Raw genomic sequence first — 23,922 nt, forward strand, 5'->3', positions numbered from 1 at the left:
ACTCAATACTCTGTAATGACCTATTGGGAAAAGAATCTAAAAAAATGAATAGGTATATGTATAACTGATTCACTTTGCCGTACAGTGGAAACTAACAATATTGTAAATCACCTATACTCTAATAAAAATTTTAAAAAGTGAAAAAAGGCTGACTCTATGCAGCTTTTCCCATCTTGGCTTTCAGTGACTTTATGCTGATACATTAAAATTGGCTATGGTGGGAGTATTCACACCATGGAAGTTGACAGACAGTACTAGTCGGGGTCTTTTTAACCAAATGGTGTCCTGGTTACAGCACTTGCTGATGCTGAGCCTCAGAGAGGTCCATCTTCTCTCCCTCCCTTCCTGTCTCTACCTTTTCCTCTTTTCTTCCATCCTTCATTCCTCTTAAATATGTACCAGATATTTAGAGCTTTTGCAGAGCTTACAATTTAGTGGGGGTACAGACATTAGGGCTTCCCTGATAACTCAGAAGGCAAAGAGGCCACCTGCAATGAAGGAGACCCGGGTTCCATCCCCTGAAGAAGGGAATGGCAACTCCGGTATTCTTGCCTCAAGAGTTCCATAGACAGAGGAGCTTGGGGTCACAGAGTTGGACAGAACTGAGTGACTAACACTTTCACTACCTTTCATGTTCACTCGAAACATAACCAGTTTGATCAGTAAAACTTGGAAGCGATTTCTTCAACAGATATTCAGAAATAATTGTATAAGTAATTATATAGATCTGGTTATGACAAATGCTAGCTAAAAGAAGGGAAAGAATGGTATAAGAGTGTGTTAAAGGAAGACCTACTCTTAAAAATTGTTTTTTCTGAAGTATAGTTGATTTACAATGTCATGCCAGTTTCAGATGTACAGCAAAGTGATTGAGTAACACACACATATTCTTTTTCAGATTCTTTTCTGATACAGGCTATTATAGAATATTGAGCAGAGTTCCCTGTGTTAGACAGTAGGTCCTTGTTACCTACTGTTGTGTGAGTTAGTCAGCAAAGAATTGTGGGTATTGTTGCTTGTTTTCATTAAATTAGACAATCGTTTCATCTTTTAATTAATCTACATCATTTGGTACTTTACTTACTAACCAGAATCTTATAGAGATGAGTGTTCTTCATTATTTTTCTGATGAACCTTGCAACTGATTGAGTCGTGTATTTATAATCACATTACTGACAGTTGTAGGTATTTTGTCCTGGAAAATGAGATCCTTGGATGTGAAGGTCTGAGCCTCACACGCAGTCTGTTCTTTGCATTTAATCCCGTCTGTGTAAGACACTGTGCACATTCTCTGTCTCTATTTTGAAGTAACATGGATGGTAATACATTCACCGGCGTTTTTAAAGTGCACAGGAGGTAGAAGTGGATTTAGTGGTTAATGTTTTTTAACTTATTTGACAAACTTTAGCACTTTCTCACATTACAGGAATTTCTACAAAAATAGTTTCCTTGGTTTGTTTTATCTAAGAGTAGAAAATCCCAAGCTTGTAAATTTGCAGACTTATTTCATTTTCTACCTATTTTAGTTCCTTTTTCTTTGGTTCCCGAGGTTTTCTTATAACACTTTCTTTCCTCTGATAACAGGCTCAGTCTCAGGGTGCAATAACATTTAAGATTATACCCAGCATCAAAGAAGAGACACCGTCGAAGGAAGGCAAGGTAATCATTCCTTAGAAATCCTTTTTCTTTCCCCCCAGGAGGAACTGATGTTTTTCCATTCAATACATATCTTCTCTGTCTCAGCAAGTTGACCTTAATATTCTGTTTTTTAAATAAATCAGAGTTAGAAGAATACTGGCCATTTCACATTTACTCTTATATTTATTCATCGTAAATGGAACTCTCTTCTAGATGTTTATCAAAGCGCTCTTTGACTATGACCCTAATGAGGATAAAGCAATTCCATGTAAGGAAGCCGGGCTTTCTTTCAAAAAGGGAGATATTCTTCAGATTATGAGCCAAGATGATGCAACGTGGTGGCAAGCGAAGCATGAAGGAGATGCCAACCCCAGAGCAGGACTGATTCCCTCTAAGCATTTCCAGGAAAGGTGAGTTCCTGGCGCAGAATCATGGCCTGTCTGCAGCTGACCTTTTGTTCCCTGCAAAATACCATTTCAGCATAGTTGTGATAAAATAAGCCCTGAAACCTTGCCTTCGAAGCCTTTATCCCTCAGGTTTGGGTTTCTGTTTTGTCTAATGAAGTATGAATAATGACCAAAAATAACATGACAGTCTCAGGTCATATTCACTTTTTGTTATGAAGCAAATGGAAAATAGCACATTAATATCTGAACCTGCATTGATGTGAAAGCTAGAAGAAAAAAAAAGTGATTTCAGAGTCGGGAGAATTTATAAAAATTTGGAAGTTAGAGGATTTATTTCTTAATTTGAGTAGATTGCATTGTATTCATTTTTTCCTCCAAGTTTCCATTTTTTCTTAAGACTTTTAGTATTTTGGTATTATATTAGTCTTGGATCTGTCCTGAAAATTGATAGGCATATTGACCTTCTTTTCCCCAGGAGACTGGCTCTGAGACGACCAGAAATAGTCCAGCCCCTGAAAGTTTCCAATAGGAAATCATGTAAGTTTGTTAATAAGAATGCAGAAAACCTAAACCTTGCTGTTTATTTTTGACTATTATAGCAGGTGTTTGTGGTAGAATAAGAGGTCCTATTATGTGTGGTAACTTTTGGATCATTTCATAAGAACCAACAAGTAAGAAATTCGTAATGGGAAAGGCAAAGTGAATCTTTTGGAGAAAGGGGTCTTTGGGGTTGTTTATAATAAACCCATGACTCACTCTTTAAGGAAAAAAAAAAGATTGCTACTCTTTTTGTTTTCTGAATTTAGGTATTTTATATTGTAACCTAAAATGCATCTCTTATTTCTCTAAAGCTAAGAGGTTTGGTTCAGATAATTCTTGGTAAAGATTAGAGGGGAAAAAAAAAATCCATCATTTTCTTGGGCACAAAAGCACTTGTGCCTAAAACAGTTGCTCTTGTTCTATTTTGTTCCTTGTCTGTTTTGACATCATAGTAGCTCTGACCTTCACCCTGTCTGTTCAGAGTTATTACCAGACTAGATTAAAAGAAAATAAGAGTAAGAAAAACAAGGATGTAGGATTGCTGGAAGAGATAGTGTGGTTTTTCTTTCAACCTACCCTTCTCTCAGCCTCTTTTGACTTCCCATCTCCCACCTCTTAGAAGTCCCCAGCTTATCTTTAAATGTCCTGCCTTGTCTTCTTTGTTTCATGGTTCTAGGTATTTTAAGAGTTTAAAAAAAGACCTTTGTTTTCAGCATAGAAATTGTACATTAAAAGGTGAAATGAGCAAATAAGCGGTCCTGGAATTATACACCAACATCTGTTTTTGGTATCGCTGCACTTTCACATCTCCTGTTATGTCTGTCAGTTAGTAGGAGCATAGAGCCCAGGAATCACGTTAGAAGGGAGCCAAACTGCAGTCGAGTATAAATCTCACCAGCAGGCCTCAAGCAGAGCACTGATGCAAAAGCCTGCTTGTTCTTGCTCTGTTCAGTCTGGGCAGAAGGAAAAAACCCTTATCGTAGACAGCCACGTGGACTGTGACACTGAGGGCTTCAAGTTTAACCAGAGTGTGTTGCGTTGTTCAACGTGATGAATTTTCACTGGGAGCACATCCAGAGGAAAGGAGCTTTGAGGCCCCTACCTGACTTGCTCTCTGAGGGACTTTTGAATTTGAGGGCCTGCACACTTCTTATATATGTGGGACAAAATATGTGTAACCTGAAAATGAAATACATGTGATTCTACTCAAATCTGAATGCATACTCAAATTGGCTTGAGTTTTAGACAATGTAGAAATGTACAATTGGTTATAATTATGAATGTTCACTTACGTAAAATTTTTGAGAGATGTATTTTTTTTTCTTTAAAGAACTGTACAAAGTAGAGAGGTTGTCTTTTTAATAGCTCTGCCCACTGGTTTCGGTATAAATGTTTGTGAATGTAAGAGGCTGTGTGTGTGTGTGTGTGTGTGTGTGTGTGTGTGTGTAGAAGCACTAATCATAACGGAGACTTTTTGTCTTTGAATGTACATAATTTCTTTTATATGTTAATACTCTAGTATCTGAGCTGAGGACTTGTCTTTATGGAATGTGGAGGACCTTTCATGCTTTTTTTCCTTTTCTTCTTGTCTCTTTTTTTTAACCTAGATTTTAATTCACTGAGAGATGCATTGTTCTCATATTTAGGTGTTCCTTATTTTTATTTTTATTTTTTTTTTTTTTTTATTTTTTTATTTTTTTTTTATTTTTTTTAAATCTTTCATTGATTTTATTTTTTTTTTTTAGATATTTTTTTTTATTTTTTTTTTATTTATTTTTTTATTTTTTTATTTTTTTTTAGTTTTTTATTTTTTTAATTTTAAAATCTTTAATTCTTACATGCATTCCCAAACATGAACCCCCCTCCCACCTCCCCTCCCCATAACATCTTTCTGGGTCATCCCCATGAACCAGCCCCAAGCATGCTGCATCCTGCATCAGGCATAGACTGGCGATTCAATTCAAATGATAGTATACATGTTAGAATGTCATTCTCTCAAATCATCCCACCCTCTCCCTCTCCCTCTGAGTCCAAAAGTCCGTTATACACATCTGTGTCTCTTTCACTGTCTTGCATACAGGGTCGTCATTGCCATCTTCCTAAATTCCATATATATGTGTTAGTATACTGTATTGGTGTTTTTCTTTCTGGCTTACTTCACTCTGTATAATCGGCTCCAGTTTCATCCATCTCATCAGAACTGATTCAAATGAATTCTTTTTAACGGCTGAGTAATACTCCATTGTGTATATGTACCACAGCTTTCTTATCCATTCATCTGCTGATGGACATCTAGGTTGTTTCCATGTCCTGGCTATTATAAACAGTGCTGCGATGAACATTGGGGTACATGTGTCTCTTTCAATTCTGGTTTCCTCGGTGTGTATTCCCAGAAGTGGGATTGCTGGGTCATAAGGTAGTTCTATTTGCAATTTTTTAAGGAATCTCCACACTGTTCTCCATAGTGGCTGTACTAGTTTGCATTCCCACCAACAGTGTAGGAGGGTTCCCTTTTCTCCACACCCTCGCCAGCATTTATTGCTTGCAGATTTTTGGATGGCAGCCATTCTGACTGGTGTGAAGTGGTACCTCATTGTGGTTTTGATTTGCATTTCTCTAATAATGAGTGATGTTGAGCATCTTTTCATGTGTTTGTTAGCCATCCGTATGTCTTCTTTGGAGAAATGTCTGTTTAGTTCTTTGGCCCATTTTTTGATTGGGTCGTTTATTTTCTGGAGTTGAGCTGCAGAAGTTGCTTGTATATTTTTGAGATTAGTTGTTTGTCAGTTGCTTCATTTGCTATTATTTTCTCCCATTCAGAAGGCTGTCTTTTCACCTTGCTTATATTTTCCTTTGTTGTGCAGAAGCTTTTAATTTTAATTAGATCCCATTTGTTTATTTTTGCTTTTATTTCCAGAATTCTGGGAGGTGGATCATAGAGGATCCTGCTGTGATTTATGTCTGAGAGTGTTTTGCCTATGTTCTCCTCTAGGAGTTTTATAGTTTCTGATCTTACATTTAGATCTTTAATCCATTTTGAGTTTATTTTTGTGTGCGGTGTTAGAAAGTGATCTAGTTTCATTCTTTTACAAGTGGTTGACCAGTTTTCCCAGCACCACTTGTTAAAGAGATTGTCTTTACTCCATTGTATATTCTTGCCTCCTTTGTCAAAGATAAGGTGTCCATATGTGTGTGGATTTATCTCTGGGCTTTCTATTTTGTTCCATTGATCTATATGTCTGTCTTTGTGCCAGTACCATACTGTCTTGATGACCGTGGCTTTGTAGTAGAGCCTGAAGTCAGGCAAGTTGATTCCTCCAGTTCCATTCTTCTTTCTCAAGATTGCTTTGGCTATTCGAGGTTTTTTGTATTTCCATACAAATCTTGAAATTATTTCTTCTAGTTCTGTGAAAATGTGGCTGGTAGCTTGATAGGGATTGCATTGAATTTGTAAATTGCTTTGGGTAGTATACTCATTTTCACTATATTGATTCTTCCAATCCATGAACATGGTATATTTCTCCATCTATTAGTGTCCTCTTTGATTTCTTTCATCAGTGGTTTATAGTTTTCTATATATAGGTCTTTAGTTTCTTTAGGTAGATATATTCCTAAGTATTTTATTCTTTTCGTTGCAATGGTGAATGGAATTGTTTCCTTAATTTCTTTTTCTACTTTCTCATTATTCGTGTATAGGAATGCAAGGGATTTCTGTGTGTTGATTTTATATCCTGCAACTTTACTATATTCATTGATTAGCTCTAGTAATTTTCTGGTGGAGTCTTTAGGGTTTTCCATGTAGAGGATCATGTCATCTGCAAACAGTGAGAGTTTTACTTCTTCTTTTCCAATTTGGATTCCTTTTATTTCTTTTTCTGCTCTGATTGCTGTGGCCAAAACTTCCAGAACTATGTTGAATAGTAGCGGTGAAAGTGGACACCCTTGTCTTGTTCCTGACTTTAGGGGAAATGCTTTCAATTTTTCACCATTGAGGATAATGTTTGCTGTGGGTTTGTCATAGATAGCTTTTATTATGTTGAGGTATGTTCCTTCTATTCCTGCTTTCTGGAGAGTTTTTATCATAAATGGATGTTGAATTTTGTCAAAGGCCTTCTCTGCATCTATTGAGATAATCATATGGTTTTTATTTTTCAATTTGTTAATGTGGTGAATTACATTGATTGATTTGCGGATATTGAAGAATCCTTGCATCCCTGGGATAAAGCCCACTTGGTCATGGTGTATGATCTTTTTAATGTGTTGTTGGATTCTGATTGCTAGAATTTTGTTGAGGATTTTTGCATCTATGTTCATCAGAGATATTGGCCTGTAGTTTTCTTTTTTGTGACATCTTTGTCAGGTTTTGGTATTAGGGTGATGGTGGCCTCATAGAATGAGTTTGGAAGTTTACCTTCCTCTGCAATTTTCTGGAAGAGTTTGAGTAGGATAGGTGTTAGCTCTTCTCGAAATTTTTGGTAGAATTCAGCTGTGAAGCCATCTGGACCTGGGCTTTTGTTTGCTGGAAGATTTCTGATTACAGTATCAATTTCCGTGCTTGTGATGGGTCTGTTAAGATTTTCGATTTCTTCCTGGTTCAGTTTTGGAAAATTGTACTTTTCTAAGAATTTGTCCATTTCTTCCACGTTGTCCATTTTATTGGCATACAACTGCTGATAGTAGTCTCTTATGATCCTTTGTATTTCTGTGTTGTCTGTTGTGATCTCTCCATTTTCATTTCTAATTTTATTGATTTGATTTTTCTCTCTTTGCTTCTTGATGAGTCTGGCTAATGGTTTGTCAATTTTATTTATCCTTTCAAAGAACCAGCTTTTGGCTTTGTTGATTTTTGCTATGGTCTCTTTTGTTTCTTTTGCATTTATTTCTGCCCTAATTTTTAAGATTTCTTTCCTTCTACTCACTCTGGGGTTCTCCAACTCTTCCTTTTCTAGTTGCTTTAGTTGTAGAGTTAGGTTATTTATTTGACTTTTTCTTGTTTCTTGAGGTATGCCTGTATTGCTATGAACTTTCCTCTTAGCACTGCTTTTATAGTGTCCCACAGGTTTTGGGTTGTTGTGTTTTCATTTTCATTAGTTTCTATGCATATTTTGATTTCTTTTTGATTTCTTCTGTGATTTGTTGGTTATTCAGAAGTGTGTTGTTCAACCTCCATATGTTGGAATTTTTAATAGTTTTTCTCCTGTAATTGAGATCTAATCTTAATGCATTATGGTCAGAAAAGATGCTTGGAATGATTTCTATTTTTTGAATTTATCAAGTTTAGATTTATGGCCCAGGATGTGATCTATCCTGGAGAAGGTTCCATGAGCACTTGAAAAAAAGGTGAAATTCGTTGTTTTGGGGTGAAATGTCCTATAGATATCAATTAGGTCTAACTGATCTAATGTATCATTTAAAGTTTGCGTTTCTTTGTTAATTTTCTGTTTAGTTGATCTGTCCATAGGTGTGAGTGGGGTATTAAAGTCTCCCACTATTATTGTGTTATTGTTGATTTCCCCTTTCATACTTGTTAGCATTTGTCTTACATATTGCGGTGCTCCTATATTGGGTGCATATATATTTATAATTGTTATATCTTCTTCTTGGATTGTTCCTTTGATCATTATGTAGTGGCCTTCTTTGTCTCTTTTCACAGCCTTTGTTTTAAAGTCTATTTTATCGGATATGAGTATTGCCACTCCTGCTTTCTTTTGGTCTCTATTCGCGTGGTATATCTTTTTCCAGCCCTTCACTTTCAGTCTGTATGTGTCCCTTGTTTTGAGGTGGGTCTCTTGTAAGCAGCATATAGAGGGGTCTTGTTTTTGTATCCATTCGGCCAGTCTTTGTCTTTTGGTTGGGGCGTTCAACCCATTTACGTTTAAGGTAATTATTGATAAGTATGATCCCGTTGCCATTTACTTTATTGTTTTGGGTTCGGGTTTATACACCCTTTCGTGTTTCCTGTCTAGAGGATATCCTTTAGAATTTGTTGGAGAGCTGGTTTGGTGGTGCTGAATTCTCTCAGCTTTTGCTTGTCTGTAAAGCTTTTGATTTCTCCTTCGTATTTGAATGAGATCCTTGCTGGGTACAGTAATCTGGGCTGTAGGTTATTGTCTTTCATCACTTTAAGTATGTCTTGCCATTCCCTCCTGGCCTGAAGAGTTTCTATTGACAGATCAGCTGTTATCCTTATGGGAATCCCCTTGTGTGTTATTTGTTGTTTTTCCCTTGCTGCTTTTAATATTTGTTCTTTGTGTTTGATCTTTGTTAATTTGATTAATATGTGTCTTGGGGTGTTTCGCCTTGGGTTTATCCTATTTGGGACTCTCTGTGTTTCTTGGACTTGGGTGATTATTTCCTTCCCCATTTTAGGGAAGTTTTCAACTATTATCTCCTCAAGGATTTTCTCATGATCTTTCTTTCTGTCTTCTTCTTCTGGGACTCCTATAATTCGAATGTTGGAGCGTTTCATATTGTCCTGGAGGTCTCTGAGATTGTCCTCGTTTCTTTTAATTCGTTTTTCTTGTTTCCTCTCTGATTCATTTATTTCTACCATTCTATCTTCTATTTCACTAATCCTATCTTCTGCCTCTGTTATTCTGCTATTTGTTGCCTCCAGAGTGTTTCTGATCTCATTTATTGTGTTATTCATTATATTTTGACTCTTTTTTATTTCTTCTAGGTCCTTGTTAAACCTTTCTTGCAACTTCTCAATCCTTGTCTCTAGGCTATTTATCTGTGTTTCCATTTTTATTTCAAGATTTTGGATCATTTTCACTATCAATATTCGGAATTCCTTCTCCGGTAGATTCCCTACTTCTTCCTCTTTTGTTTGATTTGGTGGGCAACTCTCCTGTTCCTTTACCTGCTGAGTATTCCTCTGTCTCTTCATCTTGGTTATATTGCTGCGTTTGGGGTGGCCTTTTTATATTCTGATAATTTGTGGAGTTCTCTTTATTATGGAGCTTCCTCACTTTGGGTGGGGTTCTATCAGTGGCTTGTCAAGGTTTCCTGGTTAGGGAGGCTTGTGTTGGAGTTTTGGTGGGTGGAGCTGGGTTTCTTCTCTCTGGAGTGCAGTGGAGTGACCCGTAATGGGTTATGAGACATCAAAGGTATTGGGATAATTTTGAGCTGCCTGTATATTGAGGCTCAGGGGAGTGTTCCTGTGTTGCTGAAGAATTTGCGTGGTATGTCTTGTTTTGGAACTTGTTGGCCCTTGGGTGGAGCTTGGTTTCAGTGTAGGTATGAAGGCTTTTGATGAGCTCCTATTGCTTAATGTTCCCTGAATTCAAGAGTTCTCTAATGTTTTCAGGCTTTGGGTTTAAGCTTCCTGCTTCTGGTTTTCAGTTTTATTTTCACAGTAGCCTCTAGACTTCTCCATCTATACAGCACCGATGATAAAACATCTAGGTTAAAGATGAAAAGTTTCTCCACCTTGAGGGACACTCAGAGAGGTTCACTGAGTTACAAGGAGAAGAGAAGATGGAGGGGTAGTTAGAGGTAACTGGAATGAGATGTGGTGAGATCAAGAGAGGAGAGAGCAAGCTAGCCAGTAGTCACTTCCTTATGTGTGCTCTATAGTCTGGACCGCTCAGAGGTATTTACAGAGTTATACGGGGAAGAGGAGAGGGAGGAAGTAGACAGAGGTGACCAGGAGGATAAGAGAGAGGAATGAGTAGGAGAGAGACAAATCCTGCCAGTAACCAGTTCCTTAGGTGTTCTCTACCGTCTGGAACACACAGAGATTCACAGAGTTGGATAGAGAAGAGATGGGGGAGAAAAGAGACAGAGGCCACCTGGTGGAGAAAAAGGAGAGGCCAGAGGAGGAGAGAGTGGACAAGCCAGTAATCTTGCTCTCAGGTAAACTTGGGTAGTGAAGTTTGGGTTTTTAAATGTACAAAATTGACAACAAAGATTAAAAATCTGGAGTAGAGGTTGGATTTTCAAAGATACAATATTAAAGAAAAGCAGAAGGAAAAAGGAAGAAATAAAAAAAAAGAATTATTTAAAAAAAAAAAACAAAACAAAACACCAACAACCATCCAAAGAGTATATATGGTGTTTGCCTTAAAAAGAAAAAAAAAAAAAGTCTTTTTTTTTTTTTAAATAGTAATACTAGGTTATAGAAATAAAAATTAGAGGAGAAATAGAAGATTTAACAATTAAAAAAAGCTCGGAAAAAAAAGAAAAAAAATGCAAAAGGCAAAAAAAAAAAAAGAATGATTTTAAAAATATTAAAAAATTAAAAATATATCTGGCTCTTCTCTGATGTTATGGGCCGTGTGGGCTCACTTCCAAGGTGGTTCCCTCTGTTTAACTTCTTCTGTTTGCTGGGTTTTAGGCTCACTAGTTCAGTCGCGCTGTGGGGAGGGGGGATGCTGCAAACAAATAGCACTGTCGTGTGTACACAGTATCTCTGCCCCGCTTGACCTGTCCTTTCTCGCGGCGCACAAACCACTCCGGCTCTACGATGCTCAGCCGGGAACCATCTGGGGCCGGCCCTAGGCTGCGTGCACTTCCTCGGTCCAAGCCGCTCAGGTTCGGCCCTCAGGCAGCCCTCAGAGGCACAAATGCAGCTGGGACTGCGCTTTGTGCCCTTCCCAGGTCCGAGTAGCTTAGGAGTTTGGCGAGCGCAATTGCCGCGGCTTGTCACCTTTTCTGCCGCTGCTGCTCAGCTCTCTGGGTGGACCGCTGGCGCACCCCGTGAGGCAGACTGTGACTGTCCAGCACCCCCAGAAGTCTTAGCAAAGGAGCCTGCTTGCAGTTAGGTAAGTAAAGTCTCTCCGGGTCTGCAATTGCCCCTTTCCAGTCCTTACGGCTCTGGCTGCCTGTCCCCGGCGGGGAATGGTCTGCAGCTGGCTTTTTCCGCTCCGTCCTTTGTTCTGTGCTGGGTCCTGGCGGTGTCTTATGTTCGAGCTTTTCGCGTGGTAGCTATCCCACAGTCTGGTTTGCTAGCCCAAGTTAGATCGTTCTGGTGGAGCGTGGGGCGTTCGTGCCCGATTCTTACAAAGCACTGCAGCCCGCGCCTCCCGCACGTCCCTGCCCTGCCCCCACTTCCCAATGGCGGATGCAGGCGTCTGTGCTGCTTTTCCGCTGGGGGAGTTACTGTTGGGCTTGTAATCTCTTGGTTTTAATTATTTATCTATTTTTCCTTCCTGTTATGTTGCCCTCTGTGTTTCCAAGGCTCGCCACAGACTCGGCAGGGAGAGTGTTTCCTGGTGTTTGGAAACCTCTCTTCTTAAAATTCCCTTCCCGGGACGGGCTTCCCTTTCCGGGACGGAGCTCCCTCCCCACCTCCTTTGTCTCCTTTTTCGTCTTTTATATTTTTCCCTACCTGATTTTGAAGACAATGGTCTGCTTTTCTGGTTGCCTGATGTCCTCTGCCAGCCTACAGAAGTTGTTTTGCGGAGTTTGCTCGGCGTTGAAATGTTCTTTTGAGGAATTTGTGAGGGAGAACGTGATCTTCCCGTCCTATTCCTCCGCCATCTTTCTCCTTATTTTTAAATAAAAATAAATCTGCTCAGTATTAGCTGAAGTAAATCACTAGCATATAGTAAATACAGCCTTGTTCAGAGAAGCATTATATTTCTGTGAAAATTAAATAGAAAGCCAATGTCTTTATTCTCAAAGAATTGAAATTCCATTTGAAATTTCTTTGAATGTTGTCTCATAAACCCCTGAACTCAAAAGTTATGCAAAAATCATTGCAGTGGATCTGAACATTTTTAAAAGCATTTAAAAGCACTTTTGTTTTGTAGCCTGTGTATTTGAAAATGACTTTTTTAAAAATGTAACAGAATCTCATAAAAGCCATCTGACTCAACACTTCCTGGACTTCAACTTTTGGTACTTAGATTGTTGGAGTAGAATATTCATGTTTTCATGCCCTTTGCTGAATTGTAGAATAATACTATGAAGAAAAGCAGAAAGCTAATATAAAGTCTTTTATTTTTATATTTCATTTTATTGAAAAAATCTATATATATTTTATAATCATTCTATTTAATTACATTGAATAACATATAATAAGTTTTAAAGTTTCTGATTTAATATAAAATTTCTAAAAGAAGAATAATCTACCTTGGTGTTTATAAATTTATGGAAAAAACTCATGTTTATAAAAATTTTCTTCACAAAATTTCACAAGGGCATGTAAAACCTAGGAAGATAATGGTTAAGGCATGGAATTTAGAAAAATGACTAGTCTAAAAATGTCAAATTAGCCAGTTAACTTTTCCACAAAGTGATTGCTTTTGCATTACTAGTGTTTTACTCTTTATTTTAGTACACTTTATCACTGAAGTGTGCATGGAGGGAAAGTGTGTGGGTAATGGCCCTGGTACCATAGGGGTTCAGTTAGTGTGAGTGTAGAAGTCAAGAAGGGTTGGCGCATCCCAGGGTTGTGTTATCTCTGCCTTTGTGTTTGTGCTAGAACTCTAGTTCCTGGCTCCATTAGACCCAGAATAAAGTAAATCAATTTTATTCGGAATAAAATTAGAAGACTTCTTCAGGCTTTACAACTGCCATCCTTATATGCAAAATTCTGAGTGTATGTGGTATTCAACCTTGATGCTTAGTTATAGTTCCTCTCCTTCAGAATCCACGTATATCTAATACATATCCAGAAAAATGGGCTCCTCAAACAAAATAATTTGCTTCTTACACATTCTTTAAAACTAAAACAGGAACTCTTCAAACTAAAACATTCCTGAATCTTAGAGGTTTGACGTAACAACTCATCTCCTCCTCTTCCACTTCCTCCTCCTCTTATCCAACAAAGAAATTTTTTAACTTTTTATTTTATATTGGAGTGTAGCTGATAAACAATGTTGTGATAGTTTCAGGTGGACAGCAAAGGGATTCAGCCATCCATATACTACATGTATCCATTCTCCCCCAAAATCCCCTCCCATCCAGGCTGCCATGTAACATTGAGCGGAGTTCCCTGTGTCATACAGTAGATCTTTCCAACAAAGTTCATTTAGAATTTTGTCTGCTTGCCTTCCCTGCTTCATCTAATGCTAGGCTGTCACATAATGAATGTTAATAATAGAAGAACAGAGCTGGAAAGCTGACAGGTGTTCTTTGCTGTGATGAGGGTTTAGATTGTTACCAGGACACAGGGTGTTTGGGGCTGAGTACGAGCACATTTTATGTCTCAAGGGGTACATAGGGATAGATATCCTGACAGACGACTTGGCAGCTTGCGATACTTGTGTTGATATAATTTAAAGGAACTATGTTTCTTCTGTCAAAGCTGATTTTTATAGTTCATTTGCATATATAATACCATATGATGTCACCTAACTTCTAAAAAGAAATATGAATTTCTTTGATTACTTGAAATATTATTTGTTCCCTTTCTATTGAAACATAAGTATATAAGTTAGGAATTACTTCTTAGTAGCGTGAACTTTAACTTCAATTCGATGTCATTTATATTTAAATTGAGTCTGTGTGGGATTCAGAAAAGACTCTTATTCATGGAGTCTATTTTACGGCAGAATGTTCAAGTATGATATTTATTTACAGTGCTTATTTTCCTGGTTTTAGTTATCAAAGTATAAATACCTGAATATTTCTAATAATGATGATTGAATATTAATGAAAATATTTTCTTTTACAAAATAGCTTTAATAGAATTCCAGTTATAAAAACACAAAATTGTACAACTTACTGACTTTTTAAAAGTTAGAAGGTAGAGACACAGAATATTTTAGAATTTGTTTTAGCCAATGTTGATTGTTATCATGTGGGTAAAAAAGAAAACATTTAACTGCAGTCAAAGGGTGTCCATTGAAATAGAGTCACCAGGTTCATTCAAAGACAAACATTTTGTGAACTGAAGATCACAGTCTACTAGCAATAAAATTGAAACATTGAGGAAAAGAGTGAATTCATTCACATGGTACCAGTGATCTGGAAGGCCAAACATTTGAGAACAAGATATATATGTATATATCATTACTCTACAGGCTGTTGTAACGGTACTTTCCAAGTTGAGTAAGCCCCTTCTTCCTGGCATCTTAGATAATGTTTATTTACTGTTTTCACACATACATTTAATTCAGAAATTAACAAATAGATTACGTTCTTAAGTTTGTGTGTCTTAATACTTTGTCACACACTTTCTGAATATTGGTGGGATTGTGTGTAAGAGAAACATAGGAGGTTTTAAAAATATGGGAAATACTTTTTTGCCCCGACGGCTTTGGGGAGATATCAAAGATCAGTTTGTGTAGAAAGAGGTGTAGATGAATTAAGTTGGAAATTGCACATCCGATCATGAGACGGTTGAGGTGGAGACCTTTCTTGTTGTTGCTTAGTTTTCATCTCAATAAATTGTGATCTCCTCACACACATAAAGATAAGACTGTCAGGGTGTATGTGTTTAGCTTTTCCATGTGAGAGATTCTCAACCATATTGTCTTTTGCCGTTCATACAGGTAAGAGAGTTGACCAGCGGTTAGAGGTCTGCTCTGTGGTCATGGATCCCTGCAGCCTTTAGGGGAGATTACAGTGAGGGGTGAGCAGTCTGAGAAAGCAGTTTCTAGAGCAGGGCCTAACTCTGCCCCAGAGAATATCCCATCAATACAGACGCAGTTTCTCCACTTGTCAGGAGCATCTGATGGGTCCCACTCTGGTAACCTCCAGCAACAAGTCCATCCTGCCGGGGGTGCAGTGCTTTTCCTTCCTCTGAGGACATTGCTCTCTCTCATTGTGACCTTGGTCTGTCTCTCTGCTGTGCTTTTTATAATTGTTGCATCCTGCATGTTGGTGCTCAGTGATGTAGAGTGGACTCTTGCTGCGGCTGGGAGAGGAGAAGGCCCTTCCCTGGCTCCCCTGGCAGGCAAACACCTACGAGGCTGAGGATTCTGGGTGGGCAGAGGCTGGAGCAGTGGAGGGTGGAGGGAGGTAGTCAGGAACCTTGACAGAAATCTGTTATTTCCAGGGACCTTTCCCTTGACTTACGTTTCCTAGTTTGAAGCTCTAGGTATTAAAAAGTGACTTTTGGTGTGATTGCATGGTAATTCAAAACTCAGACTCTGGAACTGGACTGCATGGGTCCACATCCTAGTTGTGCCACTTATGAGTGCCTTATCCCTCTCTACCTCTGATTTCCCATCTGTAAAATGGGGATAATACTTCCAGCCTCATAGGGTTGTTGGAGAATTATGTAACGTTATGCGTTTGATGTGCATCCAGCAGTGCCTAACTGAAGCAAGAGTCCTGCAGCTTACCCCAGCTCTCTTCTGAGATCCACCTTTTCCTCTTTGCTTTTTCTACTGGGTTCTGTTAAGCATGATACTTGCTGTTGGATATTTACGTGTATGTTATGTCATGCTAAAGATACCATTTCTTCCTATTTTGGAATTGCAAGGAGGGAATATTCTTTTGAGATTTTATACAGCATATTTAGGACCTCTTATTAGGGGTTTCCCTGGTGGCTCGGAGGGTAAAGCATCTGCCTGCAATGCGGGAGACCTGGGTCCAATCCCTGGGTCAGGAAGATCTCCTGGAGAAGGAAATGGCAACCCACTCCAGTATTCGTGTCTAGAGAATCCCATGGACTGAGGAGCCTGGTGGGCTACAGTCCACAGGGTCACAAAGAGTCGGACATGACTGAGCGACTTCACTTTCACTTTTCATTAGAATATGAAATGTACATATGCTGCATATATTTTAAGTTACAGATTTTATTTTTATGTGGATGGACTTGGTGTTTTAATTTGTGTGTGTGTGTGTGAGAGAGACATGGCTTTTTATCATCTGATTTATGTAATGTGGAGTCTTTAACCGAGAATGCAATATTCAGTCTATCTTATTGTGTATTATCACAAAGTACACTCTGTTTAACAATCTATTAATGCTTTACAGCAGAAATGTCTGAGATCACAGATTGGTCAGTCTTTAACATGACCTGTTTTTATTTCTACTTAGATGTTGGGCTTGGCTATCGTGTGTCACATCCCTTCATTGTTTGCTTTCTAATCACTTGTTTTAAATGCACTTGGTATTTCAGAGCTCCTAAGAAATGAGGATAAATAAACTCACAACTTGAGTGACTCATACTGTAAACCTGAATAGTAATAATTTGCTTGTCGTCTTGGCAAATGACTGTCCCAATAAAGCTAACGCAGTTTGAAGACCCATGGGTATTTGAAAAGTAAAAATAAGATGTTGTGCACACTTTCTCCAAAGTGTTTTCTTTGGCTTCTGTGCTGTCCTGTGAAGAGAGAAACGAGCAGAGAGCTATTCTGATTGGTCCTGTTCATTCAGTAAGGTCAGGTAGCAAAACATCTCCTGCCTTGACTTGTGGTTACAATGTTCTTCTGTTAAATATCCAGTTCTCCCTCCTCCATTAACTGAAGAGCAGTCTCCTAGGTCAAACCTAACTCATAATGCCTTCTTATTAGTAACTTAAGAATTATTTCAGATTACTTCTTAAAATACTTTTCATCATGTAATATAGACAGAATAAAAATAAAGGGTTCTGTCTGACTCATTTCATATCTATAATAAATTGATGACAGTTGTCAGGATATTGTTACATTTACAGGATATATAGACACTTTAAGGGCAAAATTTGTTGCTTCAAAAATATTTACTTCTTTTTACTATTTTCATCATGAAATATCCTTAGTTCTAAATAGTTTAGAAATAGAACTGTGCCGTGAAAATTAATATAATCCGCTTATAGAAGGTATTTTTAAGAAATGCTGATGGTTTTTTCCTGTTATTTTCCCTTTTGGGTGTTTAATAAACTATATGAAGACTTTTGTGTTTTTACTGCTTAAGTGTATACATTATTTTTAGACCATAACTACAGTGTAGTCTAAAATGTAGTTTTTCAGATTCTATTTTATTATTTTGAAATATTTAAAATACATTTGTTTTTTCCCTTTGGCTTTTCTAAGATGAGGAGACAGTTGAGAGTGGTAGGTGGATTTTTTTTTTTTTTTGGTCCCTTGGGTGCAGTATCGTCCTACTTTAATTGTATTTTCTGCACATTTAATCATTTCCTCTTTTTCTTTTTTTTGTGCTTCTCAGAGGAAATTAAAGGTACATGTATACAAGTTTCCCTGCATAGTCTAGTAATTTTGTTTAGTGCACATATGTAGAGGATTAAATTGACCATAGTAAGCAGTTTATATTTAAAAGATAATTGTACATCCTAACTTTCATCTTGACATTATAGTACCCGAAGTCATGGTTGGACTTTGTTTTAGAAAGAAATGTACACTTTTTTTTTTTTTTTGCTTCATAAAGCAGCAGTATACATAGTATTCTAATGTAGTACATTACTTTTATCTGTAATAGTCTCAAATAAAGATAAATGAAGAAAACAGTGCTATTCATATCTACTGACAGACTTATTACCTAAGAATGTGGGGAGCATCTTCTTAACTATTTAATTTCTGCACAGTTTGTGCTATTAGTCTTAGAAGTATATTTGTGTAAAGATGAGAAGCCTAAAATAGTTAGGACCCCACTACTTAAATTAAAAACTTAAGATTTGCATAACCCAGTATTTGTTTAATTCTTGTCAATAATTAATAGCATATTATTTATTTTAAAATGTTTTCATCTGTTCATTTTTTTTAACAAAAGAAGGGCTGTGTCTTCATTTTAACCTTTCTGTCTACTCCAGTGAGCCAAAACAAGTGCTATATTTTACATATTCTCAAAGAGCCTGATTTACAAAAATAAATTTACTTTGGGGATCAAGTGGTATAATTTTCTTGATTGATAAAATATAAATGTATCAGACAAGTCTGTTAAAATGTTCTTGGCACTGCAATTAAGGCACTTCCAAAGAAGTGTGAAAAAAGAATTGCATGATGTTTCAAAATGTTACTGTAAACTTAAATATAAAACAAAATGTTTTATGTTTAAGAGTAGCATTGTGAGGGCTGTTCTTTGGTGTGCTTTATGATTGTTTGAAGTGATTTATTTTTTTGCATCTGTGGCTGGGCTTCTAACTGTTCTGCTTTGTTTCTCGGCTTTCATTCTGTCTGCTCTTACACTCCATCCAGAAGATGCTGAATATGGTGGTATCAGCAGTGGAACCTATCTCGGTGAGCAATTAGTCATGGAAGAGGAGTTCTTTCTTTCTGTTGCTTTCTTCAAACCCATTATACTGTTTTGTCTTAAATTAGCATATTTACATTAGCATGCTCTGCTATCAGTCAGGGGTAGCATGAACCTTTATTTTAAACTGGCTCAATTGGTTGGACACAAAGGTATTCAAAATGTGCTTTGGTTTATTATTCAGGAAGCTTCCCAGATGCTCTGTTTTTGAAAACCATGGTAATTTTTTGATAGAGGATGACAAAGCATCTATGTGTGCTAAATAAGTTTATTGAATTAGTTGTGTCTGGATTTCTCTAAATTATCTAGCTAGCTGTAAATTATTCAAAACTTCTAAATAACTTGCATCTTTCTAAATAACTGTGGTTCCATTTTCTAATGACTTATTATTCCTATAACCCTCACCCCCCCCCCCCAAAATACCCACTGATCAGCTCCCTGTACAATTAAAGTTTATGATTAACTTGCTCCTCTGTTTTGGATGGAAATTTTTCCACTTTGGAGATGCCAAGGGATGTTATAAACAAAAGTCAGGATATCCAGAGATTGTTAAAGCCTTCAGAGTTATCTTCATCTCAATTTAGACCTTTCCTCGCTCTGCTGTGTGTTGGAACACTGACAAATACTTCACTTGCGGTCATGAGGGATAGTGGCATGGAAACTCAGTTTGAGAGAGAAGTCTTTCAATCTCCTTATTTTAAGATTAATATTTAGCAATATTTATGTACATGATGATAATATCTCTTGGTTATTAAAGAACGGTGCCAGATCCTGTATTTGTTATTTAATATATATCTTACCTCCCTTTTTAAATTAAAAAAAAAATCTTATCTCTCATATGGTGAAATTGGTGGTATTTTATCCACTTAAAAAGAAAAAAAAAGAAACTGAGACACAGAAATCTTACCGGATTTACCAAAGACAACACATGTTGCATCCTGGTTTCAAATCCACAGCTATGTAGGTATAATACCTACTGTGTCTTTTACAGTATGCTGCCCTCTAGCTTTTCATTCTACAAAACAAACCACAAAAATATTGCAGATCATAGGGTATTTTAATTTATATGCTGGGAAAACTATAATTTACAGAGAGAGAATTGGATGATCAGAGAGAGGTTAAAATTTCCTCAATTCTTCACTCAATTCAGAACAATACAATGTGCCAGATACTCTGTATATTAATCGATCCCCTCTTACAATCTTAGAATCCTTAATGGCTTCAAACCAGAGGCATTGATTAGTCCCCTGATCCTGTGGTCAGCTGGGCAGTTCTGGTCTGTGTCAGCCTGACAGATGGCTGCAGGCTGGTTGTTTGGCTGGGGTCTGCCTGGTCTGGGGGGCAGGAGTGCTCAGTTGGGCAAACTTGTTTCTATCCCACATAGTTTTTCATCCTCCAGTAAGCTACCCATGTAGAGGTCTCGAGACTCTGCAGAGCCACAAGAGAACCATCGCTGGTATGTAAGTGCAATGAAGCCCCTGCTTATATCACGTCTGCTGACGGCCCATTGGCCAGAATAAGTCTTTTTGCCACGCCAGAGTCTGTCGGGGGTTGATAGGTGGACTGCCCTGGAAGTTGGGGGACAGGGAGAAGCCGTCACTGCAAACTTTTGCCTGTTTCTGAACTAGAAAGAGGGGCACCTATCCTTGGTCTGTGTATATCTATCCAGTGAAGAACTGTGGCATACTGTGCGTGGGGTTCTCAAGGCAAGAATACTGAAGTGGTTTGCCATTGCCTTCTCCAGTGGACCACATTTTGTCAGAACTCTCCACCATGACCTGTCCATCTTGGGTGGCCCTACACGGCGTGGCTCATAGTTTCATTGAGTTAGACAAGGGTGTGGTCCATGTGATCAGATTGATTAGTTTTCTGTGATTGTGGTTTTCATTCTGTCTACCCTCTGATGGATAAGGATAAGAAGCTTATGGAAGCTTCCTAATGGAAGAGACTGACTGAGGGGAAAACTGGGTCTTGTTCTGATGGGCAGGGCCATGCTCAGTAAATGAGATGGTTGGATGGCATCACTGACTCGATGGGCATGAGTCTGAGTAACCTGGAGTTGGTCATGGACAGGGAAGCCTGATGTGCTGCAGTCCATGGGGTCACAAAGAGTCAGACATGACTGAGTGACTGAACTGACTGAACTGAACTGAAGAACTATGGCATAAAGGATTACTGGATGAATGTCAGCTTCCCTGGTGGCTCAGATGGTAAAGAATCTGCCTGCCATGCAGGTGGCCCGGGTTTCATCCTGAGGTGGGGAAGAGCCCCTGGAGAAGGGACTGACAAACCTTTCCAGTATTCTTGCCTGGAGAATTTTGTGGACAGAGGAGCCTAGTGGGCTCCAAGTCTGTGGGGTCACAAAGAGTTGGACACAACTGAGTGACTAACAAACACTTCACATAAAATACGGTAATTCAGAGGATGTGATGATCATCTGAGGCTGGGGCAGTGAGGGGGTTGGTCCCATGAGAGGGGACGCTGGAACAGGCTCGGTGGTTTAGGCGGAATCAGTTAGTGCCAGGGGATGAGGGCAGGAGTAGCAGTATGGACAGGGGTGGCTGTTGCAGAGCACAGGGTGACAGGTGGGTGGCAGCACTGAAAACTGACCGTCGTGCTTGATGGTGTGAGATCTTCAGCGGCAGGCCAAGTAGCTTACACACTTCATTAGCATTTTACCTGGTTTTTTGACTCACGCAATTCTTTGTATAAAATTTCATCCAAAGTATGAGATACAGGTTTTATTCTACATCTCTCTGATAGAATGTAGGGTTTTATAAAGTTAATGTTTAGTAGATATGACTTGAAACTCAAAAGCAAAGGTGATTAGCACAGTGGGCTGCTTTCAAGAGCTGAAAGGGCATGAGTTCTGATAAAATGCCACTGCATCTGGCAACTCGGAATCACTGCTGACGCCTGAGAAATGACTTTACTGGAAGCCAAAGCCTTGCAAGTGAGGGTGGACTGTGAAGGGAGAGGTCAGCTGAGGTCAAGATGGTTTGTGTAGTTGAGGATGTGAAGTGAAGTGAAGTCGCTCAGTCGTGTCCGACTCTTTGTGACCCGTGGACTAGCCCACCAATCTCCTCCATCCATGGGATTCTCCAGGCAAGAATACTGGAGTGGGTTGCCATTTCCTTCTCCAGGGAATCTTCCCGACCCAGGGATTGAACCCAGGTCTCCCACATTGCAGGCAGACGCTTTAACCTCTGCAGTTTAGTGGGAGAGGATAATTGGTTCATATCTGTAGGCAGAAATAAAGGATTGATGGTAAAGGAATAAGTTCTGAGATAGAAAGTGGTTCCTTGATCAAAATCCCAAACCAGATGAGATTGGGTGGAATTAAGACCACAGGATCTTTATCACTTAGATCAAGTGAAGCCTGCAGATACCACAGGTCCCAGGAAAACATTCTTTAGAAAGTGCAGAGGGCTTAGTCCTTCCAAGAGACCACTCTGTGGTTGTTCCAGTTGCTTCCGTTGTGTCCGACTCCGTGACCCTATGGACTGTAGCCCGCCAGGCTCCTTTATCCATGGGATTCTCCAGGCAAGAACACTGGAGTGTGTACCATGCCCCTCTCCAGGGGATCTTCTCAACCCTGGGATCGAACCCTTGTCTCTCATGTTTCCTGCACTGGCAGGCGGGTTCTTTACCACTGGCACCACCTGGGAAGGCCTGCTTTGCAACACCCCTCCCCCAAGTTATGGATAAAAATAGGGCACAATCCAGGTGAAAGGGGAATATCATGAGTCATTTAATAACTTGTATCAGGGGGTTCACAGACAGTCATCAGGCTGTGTTTAGGCAAAAGATCCATTTTTGTAGACCCACAAACATAAGAAATTTCATGTTTCCTGGCTCCTTTGACAAAACAAATTTGACCAAACTAGGCCTTCATTTTCCAGTGTTAAGAATTAGCTGAGGCTCAGTTACAAGTGGCCCCTTAAATGAACACAAGCTCTCCAGTTCAGCACAGCCTCGCCATGCTGTGGCTGAGCCAGCCCGGAGACGGAATCCCGCGACACTCTCCTAACAGTTGTGTTGATGCTTGTGCTATGTAACAGTGAAGTCTTTCTTTATGTCCCAGTTCTCAAACGTGGGGAAATAAAAGTAACCAAAGAGCAGTTAAGGGAAAATGGGACCACCTAGTTCTTCAAGGAGTGAATACTGTACAAATCGTGTTAGTGTTGACAGAATGCAATTTAAGATATTTCTGCCTGTCTAGCTTCTGTTGGCTTTTGGATTTTGCAAGCCCTGATTACAGAGCCTAACTCTCGACTCCGTTCAACTCCTGGTCATGGAGACAAGTTTTCCTTTCCATACCTGACTGGCCAACAGGAGAGCAAGGTCAACATGGTTTTGTAGATGTGTGTCATGACACCTTTCTTCTTTCTGGTCTAAATGCTTGTTCTGATACAAGAGCAGCAAGAGAGTCACAGATTCGAGGCACCTAGGGGTTCATGTAGCTGCAGGTGGGGTCAGGTATCTGAGAAGAGAAGCGTACAGTAAGACAACTTTGTGTTGATATGACATAGTAGGATACAGAAATTAATAGTTTCTGATAAAAGTTTTTTCTTTTAAGGAAGCCCTTCAATGAATGACTACTGAGTGGAAATTGTATCTTTTTGCGGGATACACAAGTTTGATGGTATTTCTCTGGTTAGTTTTAGTAGTATTAAAGAGTTACTTTGTTATAAATAGACTAAGCAAATGGACTGCCTTGTGGAATGCTATTTTGGCTCCCACCTAGAACCAAACCCTCAAAATGCTACAGATTTTTATACATTTTTAAAAGCAGTCTCATAAGCAGCATGCTAACATTTATGGCAAAGCTATTTTTTTGGTATAAATATTATTTGATATACACCTTTAAATATAAAGAATGCCTGTGTAGAACACCCAGATTCTATCCCTGGGTCAGGAAGATCCCCTGGCCAAGGGAATGGCTACCCACTCCAGTATTCTTGCCTGGAGAATCCCATGAACAGAGGAGCCTAGTGGGCTATAGTCCATGGGGTCACAAAGAGTTGGACATGACTGAGTGACTAACAATTTTCACTTTCACTTTAAATATAGTGACAATGCAATAGTGTGACGTTTTATTAACTTTTCTTCTTTTCTTCCATTGAATAATCATGTTTCTACCTGTTTATTTTTTCCTATCGGGTTCTTTATCAGTCTCCTGTTAATGTTATGAGCCCTTTGTGTATCATCCACATTAGCCCTCTCTGCTGTGTGCATTTTCTTCTGG

The 23,922-nt window shown here is 38.8% G+C and overlaps 1 protein-coding gene across 5 annotated transcripts in view; it reads left to right on the forward strand.

Annotated features, from left to right (window-relative positions):
* Window positions 1-23,922, forward strand: part of MPP7 (MAGUK p55 scaffold protein 7) — a 238,470-nt gene that overhangs the window by 169,550 nt on the left and 44,998 nt on the right. For all 5 annotated transcript variants that reach the window (XM_015099631.4, XM_060397456.1, XM_060397457.1 and 2 more), the window contains exons 9-11: window positions 1,585-1,659; window positions 1,852-2,048; window positions 2,521-2,582. In XM_015099631.4, the coding sequence (XP_014955117.2) occupies window positions 1,585-1,659; window positions 1,852-2,048; window positions 2,521-2,582 (334 nt within the window). The remainder of the gene's footprint in view (window positions 1-1,584; window positions 1,660-1,851; window positions 2,049-2,520; window positions 2,583-23,922) is intronic.

This window comes from Ovis aries, chromosome 13 (genome assembly GCF_016772045.2).
Source record: "Ovis aries strain OAR_USU_Benz2616 breed Rambouillet chromosome 13, ARS-UI_Ramb_v3.0, whole genome shotgun sequence".
Lineage (NCBI taxonomy): Eukaryota > Metazoa > Chordata > Mammalia > Artiodactyla > Bovidae > Ovis > Ovis aries.